This window comes from Pseudopipra pipra, chromosome 3 (genome assembly GCF_036250125.1).
Source record: "Pseudopipra pipra isolate bDixPip1 chromosome 3, bDixPip1.hap1, whole genome shotgun sequence".
Classification (NCBI taxonomy): domain Eukaryota; kingdom Metazoa; phylum Chordata; class Aves; order Passeriformes; family Pipridae; genus Pseudopipra; species Pseudopipra pipra.
This window is the reverse complement of record NC_087551.1, coordinates 114,950,028-114,977,503: the sequence shown is the minus strand read 5'-3', so window position 1 is coordinate 114,977,503 and position 27,476 is coordinate 114,950,028. Positions and strand designations below refer to the sequence as shown.

The window sequence follows — 27,476 nt, the reverse complement described above, 5'->3', positions numbered from 1 at the left end:
TGGACCTGCTGCAGATTCCAGCATGGAATACTCACCCTGTTCACGTTGGGAGAGCTCAGGCTCCTGCGGTAGAGTTTTCCTTTTCCCATTAGCTGCTCTTTCACAGCAACTTCCTGCCAATCACAGAGAAGCAACACAAAGAAAATATGATGTTTTGCAAGAATTTGAGCCCTGATCATCCCAGGATAGTTTTGTCTATATGAGACAAATACTTCTAAACTGCCTTTCTTGCCCAGGCTCCTGCCCGTAAAATTTACTGTAATATAAAATCTGTGTATAAAGTGGCTAAAATTTTAAGAGTGGATAAACTTTAACATCTAGTATTTTGCTGACTGACACATGCAGGATTTTACAGCTAGTCCTGATTCTAGGAGATGACAGAGATGCAAAGACTGACTTCCTTTTCCAGGCTGAGCTCCTATTTTAATCCTTTAAACTAATTATAAATGACAGGAAACTTGCTTTCAGTATTTAGAGTGCATCACACTTCACCGTGAATTTATAGCGGGCAGGCACAAGCTGGAGCTTGTTTTGCATAACTTTTCTTTTGTGCTTGCATAATTCATACCCAGAAGAACAATTTTCCATAAATGTTTTTCTCTCCTGCATTTTTCCTGGTAAACAGATCGAGTTATAGCACTTAAAATTAACCCAATCAATGTCTTTTTTATTGACAGAAGGGGTTTGGTTACTTCAAGGTAGAACATGGGGAAAAATGACAAGAAATCTACTGGTAACTTCAGAACTGCTATTAAAGCCTCAGAAAGCAAAAGCTAATGCCACACAAGTATTTTTTCTGAACCATAATGCAAAGACTGAAAACCAAACCAAGAATCCCATAACAGTGCATCCAGTATAAAACTCCCAGACCTATCTGTGCTGCAGGGAGTTCAGTGAGGGCATCTCTGCAAAGAGGGCTACATCTGCCTCCTGGGATATTTGCCACAGGCCCACTTTGGGACAGAATGGGTTTGGTTACTACAAGGTAAGATGTGGGGAAAAATGTCAAAAATTCTACTGGTAATTTCAGAACTGCTACTAAAGCCTCAGAAATCAAAAGCTAATGCCACACAATTATTTTTTCTGAACAATAATGCACAGACTGAAAACCAAACCAAGCACTCAATATAAAGCCCCATCCATCCTGCAGGGGGTTGAGTGAGGGCATCTCTGCAAAGAGGAGCTACATTTGCTTCCTTGGATGTTTGCCACAGGCCCACTTTGGGAGGCTGAGGTGTGCACTGGAGTGGGGTTTTTGGGTTGGTTGTTAGCCACTGTGAGCACTTAGGAGAACACTTGTGCTGCCATAGATGTTCTCAGTGTTTCCTCTGCTCCAGCCCTAAGCCAGACCTGGCGCAGCCGATCCAGGGTGAGGATGTTCTCCACGGCCAGGACGCTCCGCAGGTACTTCTCAATATAGGCCTCAGAGTCGGCTGAGGCTGCATCTTCCACGTTTGCTGCCATCCTGGCAAGTGCCTCCCTCTCTTCAGCTCCCTGAGCATCCTGGGAAGGTGAAAAGAAATGACAGCTTTTAAAATAAAACAAAAAATCTCCCACATCGGCCCCGAAAAAAATGTGTTTTTAAACCACGCGGCACCGATTTAACATCGCTTGTACTTAAGCTCCGGGGCAGATTAGAATCACAGAATCAGAGAATCACAGAATGGTTTGGGTTTGAAGGAACCTTATAGTTCATCCAGTTCCACCACCTGCCATGGGCAGGGACACCTTCCACTATCCCAGGTTTCTCCAAGCCCTGTCCAACCTGCCCTTGAACACTTCCAGGGATGGGGAGTCCATAATGTGTTCCACGGCCTCACCACCCTTACAGCAAAGAATGTCTTCCTAATATCTATTCTAAATTTCTTCCTAATACCTAATCTAAGATTCTGATCTAAAAATAAGCCTTGTGCCATGGAACCTGCATGGCTGCTCCTACCCCTGTCGCAGACATCTCAAGCAATACCTGGTTATTGTTGGAGTTTTTTGAGGTATTTTAATCTGAGTCTCACAGCAAGACGTTGCTATTAATTAGCAAAAGGGCTGCATTCAGATATTTCATAATTAAAAAGTGCTCAAGCATTTTGGGGAGTTATCTAAACTGAGAGGAAAACAGAATTTCGAGTGTGTTGCAAGAAAAAAATAGAACGTTGCTAGAGAAACATTTCAACACAGAGTGCAAATTGCAGCAGAATACAAAAGAGTCAGGCAGCAATCAGAGTTTTGGCTCTTCATGTGTTAATGTTTTTCCAAGTGCTCTGATAGAGCATCTCTTTGGAAGGAAAGGATTAGCATCTAACTAGGAACACGCTCAGGAATCAAGAGTTGCATAAAGACATCACGGAGAAAAAAGCCACTTTGTCATGTTTTACAGATTCTCGTGCTCCCTACAGCAGGCACTTCACCCCCCCAGTTTTACTTCCTCTTTTTCCCCCCTCTCCTTAAAATGTTTCTTCAAGGAGCTGAGCAAATAGATGCTCAGTCAACAAAATACACAGTGACACTGATAAGATGGAGGTTGCTGCTAAGTCACAGCGTGTGAAGGAACATGCTTCAACTTTTACAAACCACAGTTGCAGCAGCAAGAGCCAGCACACTCAAAGTAAGGGGAAAAGCAGAAAGTTAGAGGCTCTTAGCCCAGTTTCAGACACTCTGGTTTATTATTCACCTCTGGAATGTTTGAGACTATCTCAAAAGTGACACCACAGCCAGGAATGGAGCTTCGAGGGGACATCCTTCGGAGGAAACTCTGTGCAAAGCCCTGTGGGGAGGCAACCAAAGGAGAGCATGGGTTTAACAGATTTCAGCTGAAATAAACACAGTTTGCAATGAGAGAAGTCCAAGTGGAAAAGTGTAACCAATAAATATGTAAGAGTCAAAGATTTTAACTTGGAGAAAACAATTTGCTTGTTTGTATTTTAGATACACGGAAAATATTCACTCGCTTCCCTGCAAGGTGACTGCTTCACCAGCACACAAAGCATCTGCTAGTTTGAGAGGTGGGGTTTTTTTCCCTCTAACAGAGCCCTAGGTGACTTGTCTTGAATATTGACAAGTACAGACATTAAATTCTTGACCAAAGAGATCGTTATGAAGAATGATTTAAGGGGCATGGTCATTGTTTATGCTGACTTGGCGCCTTGCAGGGTTAAGAACTGGCCTGGTGAATTAATGCAGAGATGAGTCATTCAAAGATGCTGCTGAGAACAACACCCGGGAAAGGTTATTGAGGGAGAGTTTCAGAAAAACAGCCAGAAAGCCAAAGATTCTATGTCAAATGAAGGCAAAACCCAGCATCGACTAAACCTGTAGAAACCAGAATTGATGAAGACTTAACACAATTGGAATTATTGGCATTATTGGAATTATTTATCTGTTCGATACTCTCCCCCAGTTCTAGATGACAAAAATTCACTGGTCCCTTGCTGAGAAAAAGCTTCTGTCTGGTCAAAACACCAAGAACTGTAGTTCTCTTCCCAGCACTGGGAGCAGTTTGGAGTTGCTTACAGGGTTTCTGGGTGTGACCGCACCTCTTCTCTTTGCTCTTGCTTCACATTTTAACTACACATGTGCAACCAGAATAACAATTCAGGCTTTCTGCTTTGTCATTATCACTGCCAGGGGATTCTGAGACAATGCTGAACCAACTCTTCCTCCCCATCTTTCTCAGGATTTATGTATTTTTCAGGACATGATGCTGCAAATGGAATGACAACCTTGCTGCGTTCCATTTATCAAACACCCTGCTCTCACCTACACATTGTTGTAAGAGCACAAACCAACTGGAAAACATAAAAAGACCAAGAGCAATTAACTTCTGACAAATTAGCACAAAGAGATTTCTCCTCCAGCTATTCCTAGTTTATCTCTAAATACCTGGATGCACGAATAGAACTAGTCAGCAATGTGTGAACATGCTGCAGGAGCAGGGAAACACACACGTTTCTTCTGATGCAGTTTTGGCAAAATATGAACTTGTGAGAAATTAACTCTTCCTGCTTTAGTTTTTGCAAAACATGAACTCCGAGCTCATGAGAAATTAACTCTTCCTACCTTTTCCAGTGATGGGGGATAAAACACTTAGGACTTAGTACAAATATGACAAAATTTCGCACTCTTAGGTGCCTTTAAAACCAAACTGCATGATCACCCACAATATAAGAGAGACTATGAAAATGACTTGGCAGCTCAGCGTCTCCATGGATGCCATCGACACGGTGCTTCCATTGGGGCAGAGAGGAAGGGAGAGACAAGAAAATGAGAGTCCCAGCAAGTGGCAAGGACTGGAAAAGCTCTACCTGTCTGCCATAGACGTTGACACAAATGCGCTTGCGCAGCACCAGCTGCATCTCTGCAGGGTGGCTGAGCTGGACAGTGGCTCTGACAATCAGATAAACCCTCTCATCCGCTGCCGTTCCCTTGCTGAGCTGGATACAGTCGTGGACTGTGGAATCCCAAGAGGCTTCTGCTTTCACCTGCAAAGGGGAGAAAAAAAAATGCATCCTCTAATAAGCATAATTAGGTGTATAATTAACTATAATTAATTAAGCATAATTAGGAAAAATACATAATACATAAATTTTGAGAGTCGGCTTCTCCGTTTCGCTCCCTATGAAGAAAAAATCCCCTGCACTTTAGAAGAGGCCATTTAAAAATCAAGATTAGTTCGCCAAGTGAAGACGTTGGGATTAAAAATGCCAACTTGCTCAAACTCTGGAACATTTCCTCTTGAAAAAAGAGCTTTGAATACCCAGGATCATTGCAAATAAATTATAAAATATGCAGAACTGCAGGACCATTTGGCCTAATTTATTAAGATAAACCAGAGAGCAACAGAGATTGCAGTGAAAATCTTCCATCACACCACAAAAATTCTCCTGTTTGTATTTGAGAAGTAACTTTGCTGAAACATTTCTAGCAATACAGCAAAAGCTGGATTTTTTCTTCCTGAATGTTAAAATACATATATTACTGAAGATTTAAGTGGTTTATTTTTAAGCCATAAGAAAAATAGCTTAGTAGCCATCTTTCCAGACTTTAAAAACAAACCAGAACAAAAAAACCTACCAAAACCACCAGGAATAAAGCTCCTGTAAAAATATAAGAAAAAATAAGTTTCAGAGAAAGGACCAAAATTTTAAGGAAAAAAGTAAATCAGAGATTCTAAACCTAACAGCAAAAAATTCTAAACAAGCAATTGTAAAGCTGTAAAACCAAGAGTTATGTGGCAAAATGGGGGACAATGAGTGTAACAATGCAGAGGTTCATATGTTAACAATTAAGGTTGTTTGGTTTTTTCAGCTGGGGCTCCTGTACTCTAATTTGCTCAGGGGTTTTGGTTTGTTAAACACATATTGAATCTCAAGCTTTTGGAACGCTTGGATTTACTATTTTTCAAATCATGATTATGCTCCTAGTGATTATTCCCTAAAAACACAAAGTCACTCATATAAGAAACATCTTTGCTGCACTGCTTTCACAGGTGAATGTATAAAGAGAACAATTAAAAGACTCCTAAACTAAAGACACTGGTCTGTATCTTCACCTACCTCACTGTCATGATGCTTCACAATCTGCAGCTCAAAGAATTCCTCCTCCTCTTCTGCAACAAGAGTAGCATCCCACCCTCCAGCTTCTGGGTCATCCAGGTTGTCCTGGGAGCTGAAGTCATCAGCTACAAACAGAAGGGAATGTGGAAGGTGAGGAGACACAAAGCAATTATCCCCCTTTAAAAACATCTGGTAAGACACAAATTCACATTTCCATCACCAATTCCCCAGCTTGGCTGTTTCCACTCCACCTACGAAAGAAAAGCTCCTGCATTGTTCCCCTTCAAAAAGAGTCTCATTTCTATACAGAAAGTGTGCACAAAGATTTGGGGACACAGACTCAAACATGCCTTTTAAAGTCCTCTGTTATGTGAGGACTCTCAGTTGCAAACATCCCCTCCTTGCCTGCAGGTATATATAAATATATATATATATACATACACACACATACACATGAAATACATTGGTCATTTGCCATAAGCTAGGTGGTGTGGGATTTTTAACTAAAGATAAGTGGCTGGTTGAACAAGTGAAAACACTACTTTTAGATCATGACTAAACAAAACCTTAAATCTGGGGTTTGAGAAGCTTAACCTGTCCTAGCTTGAGTCCCTCCCCATGAAGGAATTATTAACCAGCTCCTCTCTGAAGCCATTGGATCTGTGGATGCACTTTCCAAGGTGGACAAACCATCAGTGTCAGGAGATTGCAGCACAGATCTCCTCCCAACAGGCTGAATGCCACCTCCCCACTCTCACCTGACACTTCCCATCCAAATATTAACCCTCTTCTAAACATCCTAACAAGGTTTTGTTTGACTGATTAGGCCCTGTTGGCTCCCTGGACTTGTTTTGGGGTTGCTGGTTTCTTGGTTCCAGTTTCTCATTTTTGGTAGAAGTATCTGGCTAATACATTGTTCAAACTGGATCTTGTATTGGGATGTATTGAAACACGGGATTATTAAAACCTTCCATATATAATACTGTGTGTTTTGAAGCATTAAACAATATGTTTCAGTGAAAAATGTGCACTCTGCAGTTAATCTACCTGCCATCCCAGGCATTTCTTAATTTTATTAGTTTGCTGAAATTCCATAACGTCATTGGTTTATATAAAGTTTGTTTTGAAGTACTCTGTCATTTTAAGAGCCACTTACCATTCAAATCAAGGAATATAACAGGAATGTGAGTTTCCATACCAGCCACAGGAGTCCTAAAATGCAAGACAGGGACAATGGTGGCATTTAAAGTAAGAGATTTACCCAGCACACGTCTGTGATGATACAAACCCACAGGACATTACATTCGGTACAACTGTAATTTGTAGCCAGACCACTGATAACCTTGGCAAACAGCCTTATTTTAATTTACTGTAGCAGAGTCTGAGAGACTCAAATAAATTGGTGTTTCTTTTATACCAGCTCTCTTAGAATTATGATCTTCTTTGGCCTCTTGCTTTCCGAAAAATCTTTTCCCCCCTCTTAAATGCTAATAGCAAAATTAAGTTTATTTACTTTGACACACACATTTATTAAATTCAAACTCCCCTGCATTAGTGATGGAAGACAGCAGAGAGAGAATCAGAAAAGCCAGTCTTAAAGTTTTCAAACTGACATTGATGCTGCCACTCCACACAGTTATTACTCATTCTTACAAAACACATATTTAAGAGCCAAACCCGCTATTTAAGGCATCTTTTATGTCACGGAAGAAGAGGTTACAGAAGTGGTGTTTTGTTTGTTTTTAGAATGAAAAACTAAGCCACACAGTATTAATAAGGTACTGGAAATGTAACATGGGGCACAAAAGACTTTTGGGCTTTTCATGATAAACTTGATGAATTTATGGTGAACAGGAGCAGGTTGGAGTCTTATGTAACATAGAAGGTGCTTGAATCATACTGAATATTTCATTGTTTTCAACCAACACTTTGATGTAAAGGCTGATTTGTTTCCAACAAGAATTTGCTATTTTTAGGTTTTAGCAGCACTGGCTTTAACAAACTCCAGCTTAAAACTCCACGACACTCAATTCCATCAATAAATACTGTTAAAGGTTTGCTCAGGAAAGATATTCAGGAAGTTGAAAGCAACTGAAGACAAGAGGTTTGAGGTGACACAACCCCGAATCCTTATCTGCAGTTGTTCTTCACAGCTGATACAGCTCAGCAGCTACAGTCAAGTGTTCTCTACTATTTTTAAAGTTTAGAAAATTACATGGAACACTTGCTGACTAAACAGAGTTTGTTCTCAAACCAGCAGCACAACAAAATGCTCCTGGAGATGCAGTTTTATTAGGAGGGAGCAGCCTTTTAAGTGAATGAACTAGGTAATTAACATATTAGCTAATTTTTTAAAATGGTAAGTGCAGTGGTAATAAATATTGATTCCTTTTTTTCCAGAAGGTTATAATTACACCCTGATCAATAGCAGGATCCTTTACCAAACAGCATTTCTGCATTTGGGATACATAACCCAATAAAATAATTTAAGCAAGAAGCCTAATTTTAACAGCTTTGCTCATACAGTGTACAGGGGCCAGACTGAGGAAAGCAAAAAACTGGCCACAGTCCAAGGCAGGAATGCTCAGTGCATCATCTTTACATTCCTCCCATGGCAATGTGTGCTCATACCACTCTGCTGGAGCTCCAGGGATCCCACTGCCAGCAGAAGGGACCATCACAGCATTCCTTTCCTCTGTGAGGGTCAACCTCATCTCCAAGAGCTGAGCCTCCCGATCTGCATCATCTTCTGTTTTATCTGGAGAAGCAGGATGGCAACAGAGAGCAGCTCTTAGTGCCTCTATCACATACTTATGATTTTATACCACCCAGAACAGAATAAACCCCACTCTGCTCGGAATTCAGCACACAAAGGAACACACAACAACCAACTTTATACAGGCTTCTCTAACTTTACTTTCACTGAAGGCAAATTACCGAGTTCAGAGACTTAACTTGTTTTCTAAATTTTACACTCTATCAGCATAAAAAGTTGTATGCACATGTCTATCACATTGTTACCCTGAACAGCATTTTCCTTACCAGGCTTCCCAACAAGTTTCTGCAGCTGCTGATCCAGGTACTCCTGACGCTTCGTTAAGGCACAGAGCCATTTCCGACGGAGCCTCTCCAAGTCCCTGTCCTGCAAAGGGGGGAAAGGAATCATCTTAAATACTGACCCAGGAAAGCCAAGGTTTCCTATCTGTGGCTTACACATTCCCCCAGCCCTTATGCTAATCCTGCACTCAAGAAGAGGATCAGGAAGACAGAGCAGACCCCCAATTAATCGCTTTGCTCTTCCCTATTTTCCTTTGCATGGAAACACAAGAGAAGCTGAGGTTGGAAGGGATCTCTGGAGATTGTCTAGTCCAACCCTCCTGTGCCCAAAGCAGGGTCAACCACAGCAGCTTGCTCAGGGGTTGTGTCCAGTTGGGATTTGAAAATCCCCAAGGTTGGAAACTCTATAACCTCTCCTGGCAACATGTACTAGTGTTTGACCACCACCATGGTAAAATCAAAAAATAAATAACTGAAGTTTCCAATGTGGAGATTCCTTGCCTCCTGTCCTTTCCCTGGATTCCACAGAAAAGAGCCTGGCTCTGCCTTCTTTACCCCTTCCCACTTACACAGACAAGATCCCACCTGAGCCTTGTCTTTTCCTCGAGGTTAAACAACCCCAGTTCTCTTAATCTTTCTTCACAAATCCCAACACTTCAACTTTCCACATCTTATTTGAAGTACTTTTTGCTTGCCAGCCCAAGACACTTCTTTCTCTAATTGTTTTTCTGTGCTACCCAGACGAAAAAAAATTTCATTTTATACAGTTCTTTGCCCCCAAACTACTCCCAAACTCACTAACCACCACCTTGTGGCAAAGCTGGAAACCTCAGTCCTTAACCATGACACACCACTCCCACTGATTCCTCCTATAAGGAATCCATCCCTGCCCCAGCAGTTCCCCCCAAAGCCCTCAAGCCAAAAAACAATTGGATTTTAGACTGGAAATACACATTATGGCATCTCTCTCATCCACCACAGGCTTTGGAGAATAACAATCTAACAAGTTCCTAAGTTTTTTGTCTCTTCTGCATATCAAGAAAATGCTGATCCTCCTCTAACATGTTTTAATCTGAAAATGCCTGCAATTTTAAGACAGAATTCAAGATTTTTACCTGATAACTGTCCATTTCATCCTCTTCTTCCTAGGTCAAAACATACAAAACCATGCCATTAATTTTTTTTTTTTTTGATAGCAGGAAACTACACTGAATGCAAAAGGTGTAACAATTTTAAGCAATTTTAGCAGTCTTACATAAAAGTGTGAGCTTAGCAATGGTATGATCACAGAATTAAAACACACTGACACTTGCTGCTATCAGCTCATCTAAACCCAAACTAGAGCAATCCAATGATCACAATGGAGAAATTCAGAGTAATAAAATTATTAGGAGTCTTAATAATTGAAAGCAAGTGGAATACTTAAATTGCACCAAGAAAATAGAATTGTAGTGAAACAGCTTGAAACCTGTTGATCCTGGACAGGCAGGAGAAATGTGAATGTTACAGTAGGTGCTGAAAAATCACAGTCTGGTGTAGAATCAGAGAATCATGGAATCATTAAGGCTGGAAAAGATCTTTAAGATCCAGTCCAACCATCAAACAGCACCACCACCATCTTCACCAATAAACCACGTCCTAAAGTGTCACAGTTGCAACTTTTTGAACATTTCCAGAGATGGGGACTCCAACAAGGCCCTGGGCAGCTTTGCCAGGGCTGGATAACCCTTTCCATGAAGGAATTGTTCCCAATATCCAACCTGAATCTCCCCTGGCACAGCCTGAGGCTGCTTCCCCTTGTCCTGTCTCTTGTTCCCCGGGAGCAGAGCCCGACCCACCCCCGGTTCCCCCCTCCTGTCAGGGAATTGTGGAGAGGGAAAAGGTCCCCCCTGAGCCTCCTTTTCTCCAGGTTGAGCCCCCCCAGCTCCCTCAGCTGCTCCTGCTGCTCCAGCCCCTTCCCCAGCTCTGTTCCCTTCCCTGGACAATCTCCAGCCCCTCAGTGTCTCTCTTGTCTGAGGGGCCCAAAACTGCCCCCAGGATTCAAGGTGTGCACAAAGGATTTGAGGCAAGTTTGATGCAGCATTTAAAGAAGAACTGCAAACATCTTTGTGAATTATCAAGGAATTGGGATGACAGCCACAGCAGGAGTCACAATGTAGACCTTCAACATTTTATTTCCCTTATTTTCTGATGCCAGACACCACCTTTAATCCTCGACCTTCACCACAAGCAGAGCCACTTGCACTGAGCACAACTGCCCCTCCTCACAGTGAATGGAAAAGGAATGAGAGCTCCAATCCTCATGGAGTTATCACTTATCTATTTAAGTAATAACGAGCCCCTGGAGTCTACTTTTGTATCTTAATAATGAAAGCAAAAACTTCGCTAAGCTAAAATTAAAAAGCCATATAGAAGAGGCATTTCCTGAGTTCAAGGTCTTTAGAAAATCTTTCACATTCCATAGATACTGATTTACTTGAGATAAGAGAAATGCTAATAAGGGGACTAAAAATCCAGGTGCTCAGGTCTGAAGGCCATTGTGAGCAGCAGGGCTAATGAAACTTGGCTTTCAGTAGCCCTTTCCCATGGGGGTTATCAGTGTCAGGCACAACTCACTAGTCTCTCTCTCTTCTCAAGTGGAGTTTAAGTCTTTCTTTTTGAAAGAATGTACTATTTTGGGGATTGGCAGCTCTGTGGGATAAGATTGAAACCGGTCAATGGATCAGGAATTCACAGGGTGAGGCAGAGGGGATGCTCACCTGGGACCTGTCCTTACAAACCAGGCTAAAAGGGGCCCTTGTACATTGTGGGTCTGTGAGAGCTTTCAAGGAAAATTTGGAAGAATCAATCATTCTGTCTCAGGAGGGAAACATGCTCCATTCAGGAGTTTCCTGACTTTATAGGAAGGAAATGTGGGTATGGGGGACTGCTGTGATGCAAAGGCTGCAAGCGGAGTCACTAGGAGAAGAATAATGGGGAACAACAGCAATAATTTGCCCAGGATGCTGCTGGAAAGGGAGATTTCTGCAAAAGTAGGAAAAAATTCCCCTTTTTGCACCCTGACACATAAGGGGAGGGGAACACTCAGGTTAAGAGACAACAAAAAACCCCAAGTACCAATCTGAAAGGAAAAGCCATAATAATTCAGCAAAAAAAAGGGGAGCAGACATAGATTGAATCATACTCTGTCAAAAGTGTAACCATTTTGGGACATCTCCTGGTTTTCCATAAACTACTTGACATTTAGTTGGCCTTGCTCAAGCAGGGCTGTTAATCAAACAAGCCCAAAGACTTGCTCGTTCTGTTGCACCAGATTCTGGCTTGTTACCTCTGAAAAGCAATGGAATTTTAATTTATTTGTTGGGGAAAAAAATCAAACTGCACCAAAAAAACCGATGGGAGCACTGCAAGAGGACAATCCCTAAAAAGAGATCCATATATTTGCTGTTTAACATGAGGTGCAGTTGTGTGTGAGGTTGTCAAACAATTGGCCAACACATACTGTGGGCCACAACTGGCTCATGTAATTCTAACGTTTGTAACTGGACACTATTTGAATATATGTTCAACTGGTTTATTTTAATTTGAATACTTACTTAAAATTGCTGCCATGTCTAATAATATTTTAAGTAAAAACTACAGGACAAACTCCTAATGAATTTTAGGAACACTGGCATTTCCTTTTCTTCTTTGAGTGGTGTGTTAAGGCTGTGGCATTTAAGGATAGGGAAAAAAAATCAGCCAAAACCAGAAAAGACACAGAAGGTGGTCTTAAAAATATTCTTTTTGCCAGGGAAAATGATTTTTGATTAAGAGGAAGATCTTCCACAACAATTTCTGAAGGACAGAGGTTTAAACTGCCCTGAATAATCTCTAAACCCACCATCAAAGCAGTTCTGATAATTCATCTTGACCTTGATTTATACATTCAAGTAGGTTCAAAAAAATATTCCCCCAAACCAACCCAAAACTTGAAACATATGGAGTTGACTTCAACTGCAGCAAACAGAACATCAGTTTATGGCTTTACATGTCTCAGAAATAGCCAGAACTGACATGAAATATTCACTCTTACCTGATAATTTTGTGACTGGACATGTTTTATTTGAACACAGCCAATGCCAACAGACAATATTGATTCCTCCATCAGTGGCAAGGTCCCAGATTCCTGCACAGATCTCACTTCGACCTGAATCCGTCGAGATTGCCCCTGCCCAAAAGAACAATTTGAAATGCTTGGAAAAAAAGGCTTATAAAGTGCTGAAAGCTTAATTCCAGAGAGACCTCTACTGGCAGCCACTGGCAAGCAACATTATATTTTTATTTTGGGAAGAACAAAGTGGTCAGTTTGAGAATCCCAATGACCCAGTGTTCAAGAGATCCCCCTTCTGTTGCAAGGATTTATGTTTACAGGATTTATGTATCCACAGAAAAAAAAGCAATAGTTCAGCATTCAGCTGAACTCCCCAGTTTACTTTTCTGAAGGGTTTTCAAACACACTTAAAGGAATTTATTTTTAATACTTCTGAAGGTGGAAAATAGGATCTCTTCCCCAACTACAAAAGAGGAGTGTAAATAATTTGGTGAGCTGCTGGAATTTCAGTGAACTTTTCCTGACTCTGGTCTCCCTGACTGAAAATTCTGACCCACTGATGCTATCAGTGCAGCAAAGCAACTGCTCTGCAGTAAAACCATAAAGAAAAAAAAAAAAAAGAAATAATAATAATAATAATAAAAAAGAAAACAAAAATCTAAGGAGTTGGCAAGGTCAGAGGTGCAGCCTGTATCTAACTTTTACTAACTCCCTGTGTTCTCTGGGCAATGGCTTATCATTTAAAAATGTCAACTATTCAGTTAAGCATTAACAATTTAATGCATGTAGAACTCAAAGAACAAAGGAGTGCTTGGCTGGAAGGATCAAATAAAGGGGAACTCTGGACCTCTTTAAAAAATAATTAAGTTCAGTGGAGATTGGTGTCCTTTCTACCAGGTGCTATCACAGAACAGGGCAAAAAGATTCCAGGGAAGCCTTTGATCACCTTTACAGTGGAATTTTTCACACTGGCAGAGGGACTCCACTTTCTTGTACCTCATATGTGTTTTACACAATCTCATATTTTGTACCTGAGCTTGGACATGACCCTTTCACCACGCAAAATAAAAAGTTTCTTTGCTTTTTCTGTGCTTTTCCCACAGCTGAAATCCTGCCCGTGCCACCTTACCTGCCTGAGCTGGAAGATGCCTCCTGTGCTGACATCCTTGGCAGGAGTCACCTCCACTGGGCAATATTCCCCATTCTCATTCAGCTCCAGAATTTGAACCCACAGTTCTACTTTGCGGGTCACTTCACTCCACCTGCAGAACACATTAAATAGTGGTTCTTTTGGGTTCTCTTCCCCCAAATTAAAAAGGAAGAAAAATCCCAAAGCATTAGCTCAGGCTGCAGATTGAAGCAGCACCATTTTTATGTAGGATTACTCATAAATTTTACTGATAGATATTTTAGTCAAACATCAGAATTCAGCCTTTTCTTGATTCCAACACAAACCCCAATCCCACATTTAAGCTCTGGTCTCAACTCCAGCCACAGAAGCCCAGTGTTGTCAGGGCAATCAGATTTACACAGAAGACAGCAGAGTGAAATATGACATTGTCTCACAAGCTTTCAAGATTCAGAGCACTTTCCTGAACTTCATCATATCACTGCCTTCTCTCCAATTCTTCCAAGAGCTCAAAGAAGAAATGGCCACTTCTGTAGAACTTCAAAATTTGAAAGGACAGAGGTACTCATTGCTCAGCTGCCAAACATAACTCACTATTTTACAGCATGTTTTCCCACCTTTTCTTTGCCATATATTCCTGACTTTTCTTTTAAACTTCCCCATATACAGCTTAATACTCAACATGCTCAACACGAGCTGGAAGTAAAAAGAGAAATAACTGCCAATAAATTAAGATGCTGAGCTGCCGTCTAATCAGAGAGGTAAAACAACTCACTTTTAAGAAAATGCTACTGTAAGTTTATTTTTGGGACAACAAATGGCTGCCAGCAAACAAGCAATCCCCTCTTTCAGGTTGAATTACCATATTGTTTGCATATTTATTTCAATTGAGATAATAAGCAATACAACCATTCCAAAGGAAGCATTACAGGGATGGCATTTCACGGCCAAGAATTAATGGATTCACAGTGGTCTTCAGTTCAACATTTGATTACTTCCCCCAAACCTGTTTCAAAACTGGGCACCTCAGACAGTGATTTTTCCACAGTTCCAACCTAAGGATCCATTTTCCATATTTACCTGTCACGAAGGCTGCGTGTTTTGGCCTGAATTATTCCCAAATCCCACAGGGCTGGATTTTTGCGGTCACCACTCTGCTTGTGCCCATAAACCTCGATGGCCAAAGCACCATCATAGAGGTGTTCCATGAAGTCTTCAGAAATATTGACAGAAACTTCCTGTGAGGGACAAATGGGGTTGATGACTGTGACTACAAAACTGAAGGCCGTGAGATTTACTGCCTCGACTTTAATATAAGCATTTAACAAAGTCACCCTGGTCCCCAAGACACAATTTAGAGGAAAGGAAGAGCTGCCACCTCGGTTTGTAAAATCAGGAGGCAAAGCAAAGGTACGTGATTTTCTAAAGATTAAAGTCTATAAAGAGCTGAAAAATGACCATAGGCTTTTCCAAGCCTTGATCCAGTGGTTCAAAAATAACGAAATCATATGTTCTAATGTTCAGAATCTGAAAATCAAAACTCCTCAGAAGGTGTTATATCCATTTCATGAATGATAAGTGGAATAAATCGCTCAGTGTAATGAGGAATGATAGAACATGATGAGAACTGAGGTGATTTGGCTGGGATTCAGCCAACTTGACTTTAGATGTCTCTGTTAAAGACGCCTCCACTCAGCTGCTCCAAAGGCAATGGGAAGAAATAGTCTGTTCTAACAATCCAACTTCAACATCTACATCAGGATAACAGGGATCACGTCCCAGGACTGGGACATTTCTCCTCATTACATCAGTGTAGAGTGATCAGCTCAGCTATAGACATCAAATGGACTCATATGAGTATCTCCTTCAATCACACTGAATTTTTACTGTGGGTAAACTTTAACCTAAGTCTCTCTGCTGAACAGATGTTTTCCTTTATTAATTCACTTCACCTCTGAGTTTTGTACAGGTGAACAGTGTAGAAGAATCAAACTTAAATGGACTCTGAAGATGTTTAAGTCCTTATTAAAAACGGTATTAGTAGGGTACCAACCTCCTGAAATATTACAATGTGAGCAAAGAGGCAACTAAAACTGTTACAGAAGCATAAAACTGCTTTGCCTGCCTTAGAGTTTCATTAATAAAACAGAAAATTTAATTACATTGCAGTGATCAAAGACCACCATGCACCGTGGCTCCTTGCTGATGGAAGATTGGGAAGGATCCACCTCAGGTGCAACACTGACAGGCTCCAGTTGATCCCAGAATGTGTATTTGCAGAACACAAAGTTGGAGAGGTGCTGTGGCAAACCTGTAGCTTGAAGTATTTTAATCTAGAAAAGAGATGAGAAACACGGGAAAAGCATTTATTCATTAGGCACGGAATGAAAAATATCTCCTGGTAGAACAAAGTTAGTCTGTTCCACTGCAAAGGATAACAAAAAAATAAAAGCAGCAAGGCAGAAGATTTTAGAAAATAGAATTTCTGCATTGAAACTCATTGGAGACAATATTTGAGTGCAGCAGTTGAACACTGTCACTAGATGTCACCAGACATTCATTCATATTTCTTGGGAGTAGAAACCAAGGGGATGAATTTTACAAACACACCAAAACATTTTGCTAGTTTTCAATGGTGAAATATACACCAAAAACATTGTAATAGAAGAGGAACACATTAAAAATCTCATACTTCCACCACAATTGGCTCCTCTGTTCTCCAAAAATCCTTGTTATAAAATACTGCTTGTCCTTATTCTGTGATGCAGGAAACAACACAAAACCAACCCCAACAATGCAAAAGTAGCCTGTCCCCTCTTTTTCAAAATCAAAGCCAAACAGAAACAAAAGGTTTTGAATACTCATTCTGATCTAAACAAAGCCATCAAATTAACCATGTATTTAATAAGCCTCTATTCTCCATTTGTCAAATTAAGATCAAATTAGTTAGACTTCAACAGTAAGGCAGCACTCAGGATCCTCAGGGGAATGTTTCCTCCCACAATGTCCCATCTTGCTTGTAAGGACATGGAGTTCTATGGAACAGGATAAACAAATGGGAAAAAAAAGTACAATTTCTCCCAAACTGTTCATATTGTCCAGAAGTCAGCAAGGTTGGGGACCACTTCCTCTAATTCTTTTGGCCTTTTGCTTTTTTTTACCTGTACCTTGGTCTACCTTGTGTTTTACTACAGCACAGAACTGCTAGTAAATACTTCCTACTAATTTTCTTTTTATTATTAACAGTAATAAACACACTACATATATTTCCCAGAATATTTAATATATAGAGAAAGAAATATTGAGAGAGAATGATTCACAAAATGATGGGAGTTTATTACATTCTGTGACTCCTTTTCAATTAACTATTATGGCACTAATCCTAACACATAGATCTTCCAAGGCTTCCAAGACAGTAATAAACTTCCTGGGGTGAGACTTTGGCATTTAAACACAGTTAATGAAAGGACCAAACCCCATCTAATTATCTTGTATTATTTCAGCCTCTCCAGAAACAAAACGAGGTTACAAAGAGACATCCAAGAGCCAGAAGCCAAGAAGTTCTTTAAGACTTGGGATGGAAAGAGAGAAGGTTGTTCAGAGGTTGGGATACTCCTGGAACTCACCCTGCAGACAAGTTTTCTCTCCTGAACATCGTTTTCACTGGAACAGTCAGGACCATCCTCACCTCCCACCAGCCTGTCGTCGATCTCTCCACTCACTCGAACAACTTCAACGTGGAGACGACCTGATACCTGGTAAGAAAGGAGTAAAAATTACCTGTGTGCCAGAAAACAGTGACAAGTTCATCCCCTTCTACAACTACTGCTGTTTCTAGTCTGTAAGTAGCCAATATTTTATCCTTTTTTTTATTGCTCTTGTTCTCGGCATTTGTTGCACCACACGAAGAACTTGCTTTGGAGCAAGAATCAAAGAGCCTTTGTTGTAAAAACCATGAAGAAATGAGCAACTGGAGTGACTTTGGGAACAATCTCACCTTCAAACCAGTCTCTAGAGAGTCTCCAAAGTGCACACATGAGGCACAGCACAGAGGATGTTGCCTGGGATGCTCTGCTGCCTCTGAAGTTGTTCTCACAGTATATATTTAAAAACTTACTCTTGATGCCAGTCAGTGAAACCAGTGGAGCTATAGCTCATACTTGTTCTACTATTTATTTTGGGCTATTTCACTCAAAAAGATGTTCACAAAGCCTTCTCCTTTCACAATCACTGTGCTGGGATTCAGAGCAACAGTCAGGTATTATGGGACTTGCATAATTCCATATTGTTAGCAAAGAGCTTGTGCACACGAAACTGGAAAGTATCTACCATAAACTGGTAATAAGACCCACAGGCTGTAATTAAACAGTTGAGTAACGATGGATTATAGGAGAATGACAAACCTCTCCCTTCTGATTGATGATTGGAACTGCATATTGTAGCTTCACATCATAGAACAGGCACTCAAGGAAAACATTGGCTACTCCAATAAGGCTGTGGTTTTCCTGCTCGTCGTAGAACGGGTCAGCTCTCCTGAAGTAAGATCTCATCACCTGCAAGCAAGTTCACAACAATGCAAGGAAATCAAACTTCCCAGGAAACACTTTCCTAAGTCTTGCACAACCAGCCTGGTGAAAGAAAAAGGGACTCAAGCAAGAGGACAGATTAGGTCACAGGAAGAATGGAAAAGAATTTGACTTTGGATTAGGCCCTTTTACTTCGGATAAGGCCCATCCTCAGCAAGTTCTCCTTAACTTTGTCAGATTCCTGAACATTAACTGCTGTTGTATTACTTACTGCTTCTTATTATATGATTTGTTCTGTCACCAAACTATGCATGCAAACAGGCATCAAAGTGACAAGATAAGTGTTAATGAAATGCTGAAGATCCCCTCTGTATTAGGAAAAGCAAAACCTCAGGAAAACGTAGCTCTTTCCATATTCACTCCTCACCTCCACCCAACCCCCCTCTTGAAAATTTAACAGGATGTAATTCCATCAGAACAATGACTGGAGTACTTTCTACTTACTGGGTTGTCTTCCTCACAGTCTTTCCACTCCTGGTAAAGATCCCTCATATCCACCAATCGATTCTCCAGCTTTTCCAGTGACCAGATCTGTTTGCCTTTCCCCTTCCTTCTCACCTGGATAGCAGGCTCGCTGAGAATTGCACCTCTCTGGGAAGCAATTAAAGAGATATCAGTGAGGCATTTGTGTCACAACAAGGAAGAAATAGTTTAAAACTAACACAAAGTTGAGAATATCTTTAGGAAAAGTCTGTTCTTTTTTTGTTCCAGCTTGAGCAACCAAATCCAAGCGTGACAGACTCTGAGTTCAGCTGTCATAGTGTATTTGTGTTCAGTTTAACTGGGAATCTAATCAGAGCTACAGGCACTAGTTTCCCTGGATTTTCACCCTGCATAAGTGTTAGAAATGGGAACATTTAAGCATTTCACAAATATCCTCAAGTTACAGCAGGCCTGGAGTTCCAGCTAAAGTTACTACTGCCTGCAACTTTCAATTGTGCAGACACTTAACCCCCTTCATCATCCTGTTTCTGGATGTGTCTTCTCCAGAGGACTGTGAGAAAAACTTCTAAAACAACTGATAAAAATTATAAACCTGGAATAAAATCCACGTACTGTACTAACAATGGCCCGAGTATCACCCAAATATTAACTTGAAGGACAGAAATAACACCAGCTTAGGTAGCCAGCCTGAGACAGGGAAGTCTGGGTTCAGCTCCCTCCTTCCAAAATTTCTAAGATGACTGAGAACAAATAATCCAAATCCTCTCTGCTCCAGGTGCTCCCTCCACAATGGGGGTGGCAGCATTTTCACAGCTCACTGGGATGATGCAAATGATGGTAAATACTTGAAATAGATGGTACCCAACCTGCACAGATTTTGTCACTCTGCAACAGAAGTAAGTGTGAACTTCAACACCAGTGGAAAGGTCTTGCACCAAAACATGTACCATTTATGGCACATTATAGGATTTTCATGGAATAAAATAAGGATGTAGCATGGTCTAACAGAGCCATATCTAATGCACGTGACTGGCAAAATATCTTGACCATTAAATTCAAAATAAAAGAAATATGAACACTGAGAGGCAAATTTACTAAAACAACAATATAATCCCATCAGGGTGACCTTACCTTACTGTTGGCATTAAGGCTTGAAGCTGGGATCTGGAGGGTCACTTTGTACTCTGTCCTCTTGTCCAGCTCCTCTCCGATAAAATTGGCTTCTCTCACGTACAAATTGGCTTTAACAATCTGCTCTCGCAGCTTCCTCAGGCTGTGGGTCAACATTTCTTCTCTGAAAGAAGGGGAGTGGGAGGGGGAGACAGGAAAAATCATGATATTTAAGTACTGAAACCGAGTGCAAAACAAAGGCATGAGGGGCCAACTGGGAGCTTATTGGTTAGGATTAAAGGGAGGGAAGGGACAGGTGACATTACACTGGGGGGAATTCAAGCACCCCGGTATCTGTTGGAGGGAAAACACAACAGAACATAAGCAATCCAGGAAGTTCCCGGAATGTCTTGGTGATAACTTCTTTCTCCAAATGACAGAGGAGCCAAGGAGGAGAAGTGCCATGCTGGACCTTGTTCTCATCAGCAAGGAGAGGTTGGTGGGGAATGTGAAGCTCAAGGGCAGTCTGGGCTGCAGTGACCATGAAATAGGGGAGTTCCAGATCCTCAGGGAAGCAGGGAGGGCACACAGCAAGCTCGTGACCCTGGGCTTTAGGAGAGAAAACTTTGGCCTCTTTAGGAATCTGCTTGGTAGAGTCACATGGGATAACGCCCTGGAGGGAAAAGGGGCCCAAGGAAGCTGGTTGATATCCAAGGATTGTCTCCTCCAAGCTCAGGAGTGACGAATCCCTATGAAGATGCAGTCAGGCAAAAATGCCAGGAGGGCTGTGTGGATGAACAAGGAGCTTCTGGACCAACTCAAACATAAAATCAATTCTACAGAGGGTGAAAGCAAGGACAAGTAGCCTGGGAGGAATATAGAGAACCTGTCCAAGCAGACAGGAATCAGGCTAGGAAAGCTGAAGTCCTGACAGAATTAAACCTGGCCAAGGATGTCAAGGACAAGAACAGCTCCCGTGTGGAGGAAGACTAAGGAAAATGTGGGCCCTCTTGGAAAGAAACAGGAGACCTGGTTACCCAGGACATGGAGAAGGCTCAGGTACTCAACAGCTTTTCTGCCTTGGTCTTCACCATCAAGTGTTCCATCCAAGTTATAGAAGGTGAAAGCAGGGACTGGGAGAATAATGAACCACCCACTGCAGGAGAAGATCAGGTTTGAGACCATCTAAGGAACATAAAGGAGCACAAATCCATGGGATCTGATGAAATCCACCTGTGGGTCCTGAGGGAACTGATGGATTTAGTGGCTCAGACACCGTCCATTATATTTGAGAAGCTGTAGCAGTCTGGTGAAGTTCCCACTGACTGGAAAAGCGGAAACATAATTCCCAATTTTAAAAAGGGAAATAAGGAAGACCCAGAGAACTGCAGCCTGGCCAGTCCCACCTCCATGGCCATCAAGATCATGGAGCAGATCCTCCTGGAAGCTGTGCTAAGGCACATGGAAGATAAGGAGGTGACTGGTGACAGCCAGTGTGGCTTCACTAAGGGCAAATCATGCCTTAAAAATTTGGTGGCACTGTACAGTGGAATACAGAGGTGAGGGATGAGAGAAGAGCAACTGATGTCATCCACCTGAACTCATGCAAAGCATTTGACACTGTCCTGTAAAACATCCTGGTGTCCAGCCCTGGGACCCTCAACATCACAAGGACATGGAGCTGCTGGAGCAAATCCAGAGGAGGCCACGGAGATGCTCCAAGGGCTGGGAACTCTCTGCTCTGGAGACAGGCTGGGAGAGCTGAGGGTGTCCACCAGGAGAAGAGAAGGCTCCAGGGAGACCTGAGAGCCCCTTCCAACGCCTAAAGGGGCTCCAGGAGAGCCAGAGAGGGACTTGGGATAAGGGATGGAGGGACAGGACAAGGGGGAATGGATTTCCACTGGAATAGGACAGGGTTAGATGGGATAATGGGAAGAAATCCTTCCCTGTGAGGGCACTGAGGCCCTGGTACAGGTTGCCCAGAGAAACTGTGGCTGCCCCATTCCTGGAAATGTCCAAGGCCAGGATGGATGGGGCTTGGAGCAACCTGGGATAGTGGAAAGTGTCCCTGCCCGTGGCAGGGGGTTGGAATGAGATGAGCTTTATGGTCCCTTCCCACCCAAACCATTCTATGAATTTTAACACAAAAATCAGGTGAATTAAATTAAATTTCTTCTGAAAAAAAAAATTATCACTATGAATTTAGCAGTATGAAAATTAGGATACTGATGGCTTTGGAGACCTCTCCATGCATCTGCTGAACAGTCAGCTATTGTGTGGCTCATTCCAGAGCTTTCCCACCACAGCTGTGGATGTTCCATCTTACAGAGAAAGGTTTATTCAGACAACATGACCCACTTGCTCACTGGCCTTCCTGGCAAGTGTGAGAGAGAGAGTCAACTGTGCAGCACAGGAACCTGGAACCACAAAATATTCCAGCCACGCACCTCGCTAGACTGTCTCAAATATTTTCTACTTCAAAAGTTGCTTTTCTAGCCCCATATATTAGATTTGTATTTTCTCATGACAATGTCTTTTTCATACTCATTGATTTAGGGTTAAGTTTCATCTTCCTCCCACTGCTGCTCTTTTTGACAGCAACACTGGAGAACATCATGGAGGGGCTGAAGTAAAAAACCTCAGGAGGAGGCAGAGAGGACAGTGACCCCTCTGTGGTTATTAAATTGCTTTTGCAATGCTCTGGTTTAAAATTCTTTGTACCATCCTCTTACTCCCTTTTCTTTCTGCACTCCTGTGGTTGTCAGGTCTGTCAGATCCAAGTCAAGAGGAAAAACAACCTTCCAGCAGCTGAATCATGATCCACAGAACAAACTCATACAGGAGTCTCAAAATTTCTTCCAATCACCTCATCTTTAGTCAAATTTGTTGCTGAATAGGATAGAGTTTATCCTTAAGAACAAAGCAGGAACTCATTCTTTCTCAGCTTTTCCACCATTATAAATCTGATTATTCTGGAGGTGCTGGATGGGGCTTGGAGCTGCTCTAGTGGAAGGTGTCCCTGCTCATGGCAGGGCATTGGAATGAGATGAGCTTTGAGGTGCCCTCTAACCCAAACTGTTCAGTCATTCTACAATTCTTAGACTGATATTTCGGCTGTGCCCTCCCCAAGCTCTCCAGGAGTCCTGCCAGAAACTCATCAGAGCTTTGCAACACAATTAAAACCTTCCAAAATTCAGAAGCACTGGAGAACTTTGCCTGAATGCTGCTGCTGTTGAGTTGTGCTGACCCACCTCTCCTCGGCCCACTGCCTCAGGCGCTGCTGGGCGCTGGGAGAGTGGAAGGAGAACCGGTCCATGCTGCGGAAATGCTGCTTCTCCGGCGACAGCCGCCTCCGGAGCTGCTCCAGCTCGTGCTCGTACATCAGCCTCTGCCTCTCCAGGGCAGATCTCTTCTCCTCCTCGTGCTGCTGCTCCAGGCTCTGCAGGATTGACTGCATCGGATCTGAGCAGATGTGGGAGATAAAGAAGGTGGCACAGTGAAATCCGTGTCAAGGAGTGTCCTTGTGATGTGTGATGGAAACACAGTTATCATGGAAAAAGGGACTACATTTTTGTTGCAACTTCTCTTAAAATATTTAAAACATTTCTGTGTTTTACTTATGGTTATATATTTAATATATAGTATTTATTTTATACATTAACATATAATATATTACACCTACTATATATTATATATTTCTTATATATTATATATTTTTATATATTATATGTGTCATATATGTTATATTTTATACATTATCAGTTTCTTATATATATTTATATATTTCACATGTAGTTATACATTTTACATATCGTATTAATATATGTTTATTTCATATATTAACATATATATTATATTATATATTTTATATAATATATTTCTTATGGATTAAATATTTATGCATCATATTTTTCTTATATATTTATATATTTTATATAGTATATATTTCTTATATATTTATATATTTTATATATTATATATTTCTTACATATATTTATATATTTTACATATCGTATTAATATATATTTTATATATCAGCTTATATATTATATTATATATTTTTATATAATATATATTTCTTATCTATTAAATTTTTATTTCTTATATTTTCTTATGTATTTATATATTTTATATAGTATATACTTCTTATATATTTTTTATATTTTACATATAGTTATATGTTTAATATATAATATGTATTTTCTATATTAGCATACATTCTATATATACTATATATTTTATATATTTCTTATCTGTATTTTTATGTCTTTATAGATTATATATTTCTTCTATATATCTATACATTTATAGATTTACATACTGATACGTAAAATGTAACAAAATACATTTTGTTATTTACTTATTTAATGTTTATGTATTTAAACTTTAATATGTAAAGTATAATAAAATGTGTTTTATTTATATTTAAATGTATTTTAAAAAATATTTTAAAAATGCTGCTGAACTGTGGAGCAGAACAAACCTCTACAGAACATACTGGACAGATGATTTAAGAGAATTAAGAAAAGGGACAGACCAAGCTGAAAAAACCCCTTCCTCCTGTTTCCCAAAATAATCCCATTCTGAGACAGCTACATAAGACCACAAAAATTAAAGAACATGCTTTCAGAGACAGAAATCCCCGCAGTTAATGCCTGAGTGAGACATAACACAAGAAAAATAAACAACAAAGAGAAAACACTTTGATTTGAGGCTGCACTTCCACCAGTATTCCAGCTTTGGCTTTTCCCTCCACAAGAACTGCCAAAGCAAACAGGCTGCCATGGACATTTTTCCTCCTCAAGTACAAAGATGGCTCTGATGAGTCAGTCACAAGGAAAATTCTCCAGTGGGAAGTTATGAGGGGAAACGTTCGTGGTTGAAGAGTCCCTGAAGATGGAACCTCATATTCTGTTCATATTCCCAATAATTTCTGGTGCTTCTTACCATTACTACCCAGGGCCTTCATAGTGACTTCCATCTGGGCATATTCATAGCTGAAGTTGATCTCACTGGACACTTCACTGGAATTGTCTCCATCTACATCCAGCTGCTCCACACTGTTACTGCACTTCATGGAGTTGTCCCGCTCCTCATCCTCATGATCTGCCTTCTTTTTCTTCTTTGGCAAATTCAGCCTTTAAATAAGAGGGAAATTGTTAAAGAACCATTAATTGCTCAAGTCTGAAACACAGATCTGAAATCCAAATCAGTAGATTCTTCCCTTTCAAAATTTGTTGATCTCCAGTGAGTGTAGTTTGGGAGTAGAAGGCAAACTAACCAATCCATTCTGTACTCTATTAATAATAGAGTACCTGATATTATCAATTATACATCATGAAATTTTTCAGTTGTTCCACATCCAAACAATTTAGAGGCAATAATGAACTGATATCTTGCTTTTTATGCAAATTCTTCTTTCAAGCTTAAAAAAAACAATGAAGTTTTAGATTATCATTTAAATCCACCGATCTTTAAGGTATTTCAGAGGGTTGGGGCAAACACACAACTCCTTTGATATCTTTTGTACCTGAAGAAGTGGTTGTTTCCCCACAGGATCCTGTCTCCATGATGGAGTTGGATTGGACACACGACAGCAGAACCATTTACAAACGTCCTGTGAAGAGGAAAAAATCTAAAGCAAATGCATCTATATAAGGCTTAATTTTTTCCCCTCCCTATACTATTTTCTTTACTGGAACAAGTAAGGGTAGGAGAACAGGTTTATGTCTTGCAAACAGACAAAATATCCCCAGAAAGTTCACTGATCTACCCAGTTTCATACACTCCTCAAACTCGGCTTGTTTTGATCTCTTAAGCTTATGAATTTCAGTATATTTAGACAGATATTATGACACTGTGTCTGAGCAGTAAAATTAGAGCTTAAAAAGGAAGGGCCTGAAAAAAAAAATGTCACTAGAAAGAAATACTTTCACACTGCTTTGAAATACTGACAAAAAGCAGAAATTTTTGAATAAGACATTAGACACCTTTGCTACTTAAATAGCTTAAAGACAATAAACTAATTAAAATAATCAGAAACTACTTTTATTTCAGAGTCAGATTAAGTTTGAAAATAGGATTGTAGGATAACTCAAATTTGAAGGGAATCTCAGGGTGCCATCCACTCCAATCTGCTGCAAGCAGGATCAGCTACAGCTCAGGGTAAATGTGAAAAGGGTGAATTTTGTGTGTTAACAAGAAATTACTGGAGATGCTGACACTGCATGTCATCTTGTGATCAATTTGAATGTACCATCTGCTTCTCAAGTAGTGCTACTTAATCAAATAAAGCAACAAATGCTTCAGCAGCTCTTTGCATATCAACAGATTTCCTAGAAAATTAATTCAAACTTGGATAGAGTTACATCTCTGCAGCTGCAAATCAGGGAGTATCTACTTGTTGAAGGCACATAAATTTACTCATCCCCTCTTTGAAAACTTGGGCTACAAACACCATCTCTGAGAGAAATCTCATTAGAATGAAGCACATGAATTGAGAACTGAGAGAGAGGCAGATGACAATTAAAATGTAAAATCAGGATACAAGAAGTAGAATTTTCTTGCTTCAGAACAGATAGAAAAGCTTATTTTCCAAGTATCTTTTTGCACCACTAATCATACTATACTAAATAAAATGACAATTATTATAAAACTGGAGCTGTATTTTTTAACTTTACCTAGTATTTTTTTGAGGAGTTAACATAACCTGGCCTTCTGGGGTGATGTCTATGATGCAGTGCTCAGGAAGAATTCCCATTCCACACAGCTGGATATCTTGGGAGTTGTCTGAGCCTATTAACGTGTGCTCCTGGGGAGAAATTAATTTAGACTTTAGCAAGGGATTGCAAAAGTTCACTAGTTCTATCTCCTTCTGGATGTATCTTGTCATCTAGTTCCAAAATTTGACAGCTCTTTAATACTTCCCTTAGAGGGAAAAAGAAGGAAGCATTGGAAGCAAATCAATGCTTTGTCTTACAGTAGCAAGCAGGGAGCACTCAGGAAAGTTTACAGGCAACAGTTAAATCCAAAAATGAAGAGAGTTTTATAATTTAATTGTGGAATTCAGTGCCTTGGGACGCTGTAGAAGCTAAAGGTATAAAGAATTCCAAAGAGGAAATAAGGGAGGTTCACAGATCCATGGCTATTGCACAGGTTCCATCCGGATCAGCAACACCTTAGGAAAGAAATTCCTGAGGTACTAGAGGCAGGAGGGATTTGGCAGATGAAGGATCACTCCACACACAGAATTATAGAATAATTTAGGTTGGAAAAGACCTTGAACATCAAGTTCCAAGTGTTCCCTCAGCACTGCCAAGGCCACCACTGACCCATGTCCCCTACATCCACACAGCTTTTAAATCCCTCCAGGGATGGCGACTCCACCACAGCCCTGGGCAGCAGTGCCAGGGCTGGACAATCCTTTTGGGGCTGAAATTTCTTTTTTAGGCATCTCTAAGTAATTTTTAGGGAACAGATGCAACAGACAGGCCAGCTCAAGTTGTTCT

The 27,476-nt window shown here is 40.7% G+C and overlaps 1 protein-coding gene across 4 annotated transcripts in view; it reads right to left on the bottom strand.

Annotated features, from left to right (window-relative positions):
• KIF13B (kinesin family member 13B) overlaps positions 1-27,476 on the bottom strand; it is a 132,762-nt gene that overhangs the window by 29,241 nt on the left and 76,045 nt on the right. For all 4 annotated transcript variants that reach the window (XM_064651151.1, XM_064651153.1, XM_064651152.1 and 1 more), the window contains exons 14-34: positions 26,649-26,779; positions 25,499-25,585; positions 24,916-25,106; positions 23,220-23,430; positions 19,990-20,152; positions 18,859-19,005; positions 18,232-18,381; positions 17,455-17,583; positions 15,991-16,161; positions 14,909-15,066; positions 13,829-13,961; positions 12,682-12,816; positions 9,722-9,751; positions 8,592-8,691; positions 8,181-8,307; positions 6,706-6,761; positions 5,550-5,674; positions 4,299-4,475; positions 2,669-2,761; positions 1,351-1,503; positions 36-113 (exon numbers count right to left, since the gene is read on the bottom strand). In XM_064651151.1, coding sequence (XP_064507221.1) covers positions 36-113; positions 1,351-1,503; positions 2,669-2,761; positions 4,299-4,475; positions 5,550-5,674; positions 6,706-6,761; positions 8,181-8,307; positions 8,592-8,691; positions 9,722-9,751; positions 12,682-12,816; positions 13,829-13,961; positions 14,909-15,066; positions 15,991-16,161; positions 17,455-17,583; positions 18,232-18,381; positions 18,859-19,005; positions 19,990-20,152; positions 23,220-23,430; positions 24,916-25,106; positions 25,499-25,585; positions 26,649-26,779 — 2,745 coding nt within the window. The remainder of the gene's footprint in view (positions 1-35; positions 114-1,350; positions 1,504-2,668; positions 2,762-4,298; positions 4,476-5,549; positions 5,675-6,705; positions 6,762-8,180; positions 8,308-8,591; positions 8,692-9,721; positions 9,752-12,681; positions 12,817-13,828; positions 13,962-14,908; positions 15,067-15,990; positions 16,162-17,454; positions 17,584-18,231; positions 18,382-18,858; positions 19,006-19,989; positions 20,153-23,219; positions 23,431-24,915; positions 25,107-25,498; positions 25,586-26,648; positions 26,780-27,476) is intronic.